Below are 5,202 nucleotides of genomic sequence, written 5' to 3' on the forward strand. Positions count from 1 at the left end.
GGCAATGTAATTTACTATAGCAATATTTACTCCAGGAACCACAAATTCGGAGAAGAAATTAATAAACAAACAGAAAAGATTATAAAAAAAAAAAGCCAAGATAACTATACATAGTCAAATATACACTTGTAAGAGAGGTAGATAATACCTGAACCATAAAACTAATTTCACGCCTGATTAAGAGAAGTTTCAGAATATCTTACTGCCATTCTCCATTTTCATCTTATTCTATGATCATCAAAGCAGAAAAAAATCACAAGAAAAGTATCAATATACCTGCAACTGATATCACATCATACTATGATATGCGTACTGAAGAAGAACAAGGGTATACTATAGCATGCAAAATATTACCTTGATCAAATTAAAGAATGACAGGGATTTTTTGGCAGGATCTGCTGTCTTGAGCCACATGTCTATGTGAGTTAAAACAAGGTCTGTGTGAGTAGCAGCTGCAGTACCTACGGACAAGGCCAGGCTCTCTCGCTCTGCAAGATTAGTATAAAGAGTTAAATCTAATAAAAAAAATTATAATAGTTATGGTAATCTATTAGAATTCTAAATGTATATTATTTCACTGTTGAAACTTATGTACAAAATTAGCATATTATCTGACTCATTTAATATGGAAATGAAAATACAATTGCTGATTTAAGCTATCTCTGAGCTATAAAAGATCCTCTTTTCAATTAGAAGATTTCAAAAGTGTTTTCCATTACAGTGATGACTAGTCTTTTTTTGTAAGCAATTCCTCACTATCAAATTCTCATGTTTGTCAGAAGAATTACATAAAACAGGTTTATAGAAAGGTGACACAATGATGCCAAGCACATTTTTTAAAAATTCTATTAACATGGTGTAGTATCATGTTATTCAAGATCATGTTTATTCTTTGTTAAAATGTAAACTTACATAGACTTGCACTTAAAGAAGCTAGCAGGGCAGGTTAAGTGCCCAAATGGGGGATGCCTTCATTGATTCCAAGGTTTAGGCAAGTAACCTATTTTATGCTTTCATAACTTCCCTAGAATGTTATGTAGTTACTGTAACAGCTTAGCAAAATCAATATTCTCTTGTAAGTCTGAAGTTAAAATGGCAATATAATGTAGAATCAGTTTACCACAGATACTGACCAACAGCAGATTTATGACTAGTAGCATTGAACAAAGAGTCCAGGGTTGTGGCCACAAAGGTTTTGTTGGACATGTGCTTTAACGTGACTCCAATCAGCGACATCAAGAAACAGAGTTGTGCCTGCTGTTTATCATATAAGTGAAGTTGGTCCATCTGAAAGGAAAGAAAGATATGACTTATCAACATGTTCAGTAGGATTTTAGTGTGAAAAAGAATAAAATCATCAAGTTGTGTATTCTGTAAATGAAAAACCTTTATTAATATAGAGGTCAGGGAGATATACAGCAATGTATGAAATACAAACTAAAATATTTAATTGCTTACAAAGACATTCAATGTTTAATTGTATAACACTGGTGGTTAGAATTTAATATTTGCCAAAATAGGTTTCCTATATTAAAAACTTACAATGTCCTGCTCAGAAAATTTACTTTAAAAGGGGGATTTATCCTTAACAAAAAATTTTTCTCCATGCACAAAGCAACTTTTAATTCTGGAACTGTATATTTCCAAATTATCAAATAGTGACATCTACTATTCATATGTATAAGAACTGAAGCTATGAACCAATATAAGAACAAAAGAATTACTTATATAACAATATTCTAAATCATATATCATGTCTTTGGTTAAAAACAGATGTCATACAAACACAAACACTATAAACTAAACCTACTACATCACAGTTGAATAAAAACATCTTTTAAAATATAAAAAGACACGGAATAAACACCTGAGCCACTCCAATACTAATAGTAAATTCTTCACTGTTGATGTTGATGATTGTGGATGCAAGGAAATCCCTGAGAGAATCATGCCACATCTGTAAGAGATTAGAACAATTTATTAATATCTTCTGGAAGCATAGATAAAAATCAGGCATATCCAGCATAGAAAAAGAATAGAGAAATGCTGCTCTTGCAATATTTTGAGGTTGGTGATCTAACAGTCTTGACATTTCTCACCTGAATTGCTGATGGTTCAGCATCCCCTTTAGATGTAAAATCTTGCAATGTTGCCAGCAGTTGTGGGAGGTGCTGGCTCCAGGGTTCCACCACTTGAGGGTTGACATGAGGTGCTAAACCTTGAAGAAGTGTGAGAGCTGCAGTGCCTATGGTTCCATCTCCAGGAATGCAGCTCAGCACTAAAAGGCGTGCCAGCAAAACATGAGCCGTTGGAGGACCTGGTGGGCCTGTAAGCAATGGCCCCTTACCTTCTTCTGGTTTACTGTTGTTGGCAAGATGAGCCAGACAACCTAGAGTAGTTGCTAAACTTGTCTCATACTCAGGAGTACATACAAAGTTCAGCAAATGAGGCCACAATAATGGCCTGGCCCCATCCACGGTAGTAGCCAAAAGATGGAGAACCCTACGACTTACCTCAGACACCGATTCTCCATCTGGTTCAGCAAGAGAAGGTCTTCGTGTCTGAGGTGTCGATACCCCAGCTGAGTGTTTCACTAGGTATGTAATGAAGGGAGCACCACTCTGTGCATCCAAGTGGCAATTATGACAGAGAGCAACAATAACCTGTGTAAAACTCTTTACCACTTTACTGTTTGGATCACTTAGGAGAGGATTCAATGCTGATATCATGTTAGATATATGAGCATCAGTCAGGGTCTTACTATTTATAAGGTGCTTTGATACTATCAAGGCACCTACCCTCTGCATGTGACTTGCATTCTCTAACCTTTGCAGCAAATGTGTCATGACATTTTCTGGAAAATGTTTTGCCAGAAGTTCATAACATCTTAGAACTTCATAATGGTTCTTTACAGTGAATGGCTCTGAATAATTAGGAATAACACACACCTGGTTGAACACACAGCCTAGTAAATGGTCAACATGGAACTTCATGCCTTCTGTGAGGTTATTCTTTAGCATTGCATCAGTGATTAGAGCCAGGGAGAAGGTGAGACTATATGGGGATGAAGCCTTCCGATACAGAGAGAGAATGGTTGTTACCACTAACCCTGCAAGTTCCTCTAGTTTTTCCTTAGGGAGGAGATGGCTCATGTGCCCCAAACAAACAATAGTCTCTTGGCGAACTAGAGAATTGGAGCTCTTTAACCAAAGGCTAACCAATGCTTCAAATATTGCAGCACTCTCTGTCATATAGGCTTCCACACTTATGTCAGGATCAGGTTCCTTATTTGCTATTGCCTCCTGAATCGTCTCACAGAACTTGCTCAGCATCATTGCTAAAGCCACCTTCAAGTTGTCCTGCTTTACTGATGGAAGACACTGCACAATTAAACCCAACAAGACTTTAATGAAAGGGACAGTTCCTTTGACATTAACAGCAGCCAGTGCACCCAGAGTCTCTGCAATGCTTTGTGATGGGAGAGTGCCAGCCTGAATTTGACCTACTAAAGTCTCCATCACCTGAGATGATAAAAAGAAAAATAAATACTGGTGATGCGTGAATAGTACCAAGGGCATATAAGCATTCCATATAAAAAAACAGATACTACTAATTTGTTTTATCAATATATATTACTACTGTTTAACTTTAAATTTAATAGACAATTTAAAAGTACTGAAAAATAAATAATTTTCTCTAGACTCAACAAAATATAAAATTTTCTTTGTGTCTTTCAGTTTTCAAATTAAAGTCACAAGAAAATAAGTATTTTTACATTAACTGAGCTGAGCCAAGTTAGAATACTGTAAATCATCAAATATTTTTGATATCTTTTAAAAATCTGTTCACGAATAAAATAAAAAAAAGAACTCACAGCTGAACTAAAAATCTTTTCATGAACAAAGTAAAAGAAGAACTCACAGATGAACTAAAAATCTGTTCATGAATTAAGTAAATAAGAACTTACAGCTGAACAATGCTTGGGATTACTACCCAAAGCAACCATCAAGCCTGATGCAGCTTCTTGCAGATCTGGTGCCACAGAAGGCAATGTTAAAAGTTTAACCGCTGCATCTGTCCATGTGTCTATTAATTCCTTGTCGTCAATCTTTTCGCCACATTCACGCACTATGTTCTCTGCTGTATTGTATAATATGGACTGTACCTGCACCTGTCAACGAGCAAGAAAAAGCGATAAAGGTAAAGGTAACAAAGTACATGTCTTTTTAAATTATCTTCAGGTCTAAAATGCTTCCTTTTATATGTAACGTCATGGATCCTCACAATAAATAAAAGATCATACAATCATATCACGATCACTCGCACTAGGCAGAAAGAAGAAAACCTGTAGAAGAACATACTTTCGGTGCAGTCTGTGGACTTGAAATAAACTTATGGATTGATGATAACACAAAGCCAGGATGCTTGTGGCCCAGTGTTATGAGGGATCCTGCAACTGTCTGCCGTACACCCTCATTGGTGTCTCCTGCTGACTCGAGGAGACCCCACACCAACCCTGAGAGAAGAAATCATTGAAAAGTGGGGCACCACAGTAACTCATTATTTAATGGTAACAGCAGATTAATTGGTTGGTTGATGAAAGGATGGAGACTTATTTATGAAAGGGCATGTAGAGCATTAGGTATACAACAATATGTATAACATTATGTATAACACTAATTAAAAATCCTAAATGTTTCTAGCCATGTTATTTTGAATCTTCTATCTTTTTCTTTTGTGAAATGAATAAAACTTACTTTATTTTTTAAGTGGTATGAAAAATAGTGTGGAGAAAGCAGAAAAGGATGAATGAATAGTCTAAAAATGAATATTTTCTACTATATTCAGATTAATTGCAGATGCAATCTGCATTACCCTTTCTTATGCAACAACAACAGAAAATAATGATATTTACATGTAACCACCACTGCTGTCAATATATTGTAGGTTTCATGACAAACATGTCACTTAACAGAACCATCATATATAAAAGCTGAGAGCTAAAATTTATTCAGCTGCAGGTCTGGGATCTATAGGTGTCAAATGAAACATGGCGGTTTACTGATCTATAGTGAACAGGCCAATGGAAACAGGCATTCTAACTGTTTCCATTTTGTTATTTATATTACTGTCTTTCTTATTGTGTCTTTTTTATCCTAATATTCTTTCTATTTCTTTTTATGCCCCTCCCCCTGCTTTGGC

At 35.7% G+C, this 5,202-nt stretch overlaps 1 protein-coding gene across 1 annotated transcript in view; it reads right to left on the reverse strand.

The window, feature by feature from the left end:
* Window positions 1-5,202, reverse strand: part of LOC119585848 (maestro heat-like repeat-containing protein family member 1) — a gene marked incomplete in the record, with an annotated part of 26,167 nt that overhangs the window by 19,268 nt on the left and 1,697 nt on the right. Inside the window, 6 exon segments of the mRNA XM_037934580.1 lie at window positions 355-488; window positions 1,134-1,287; window positions 1,868-1,957; window positions 2,100-3,521; window positions 3,968-4,171; window positions 4,362-4,516. Coding sequence (XP_037790508.1) covers window positions 355-488; window positions 1,134-1,287; window positions 1,868-1,957; window positions 2,100-3,521; window positions 3,968-4,171; window positions 4,362-4,516 — 2,159 coding nt within the window.

The sequence above is a fragment of the Penaeus monodon genome, chromosome 20 (genome assembly GCF_015228065.2).
Source record: "Penaeus monodon isolate SGIC_2016 chromosome 20, NSTDA_Pmon_1, whole genome shotgun sequence".
NCBI classification, from domain to species: domain Eukaryota; kingdom Metazoa; phylum Arthropoda; class Malacostraca; order Decapoda; family Penaeidae; genus Penaeus; species Penaeus monodon.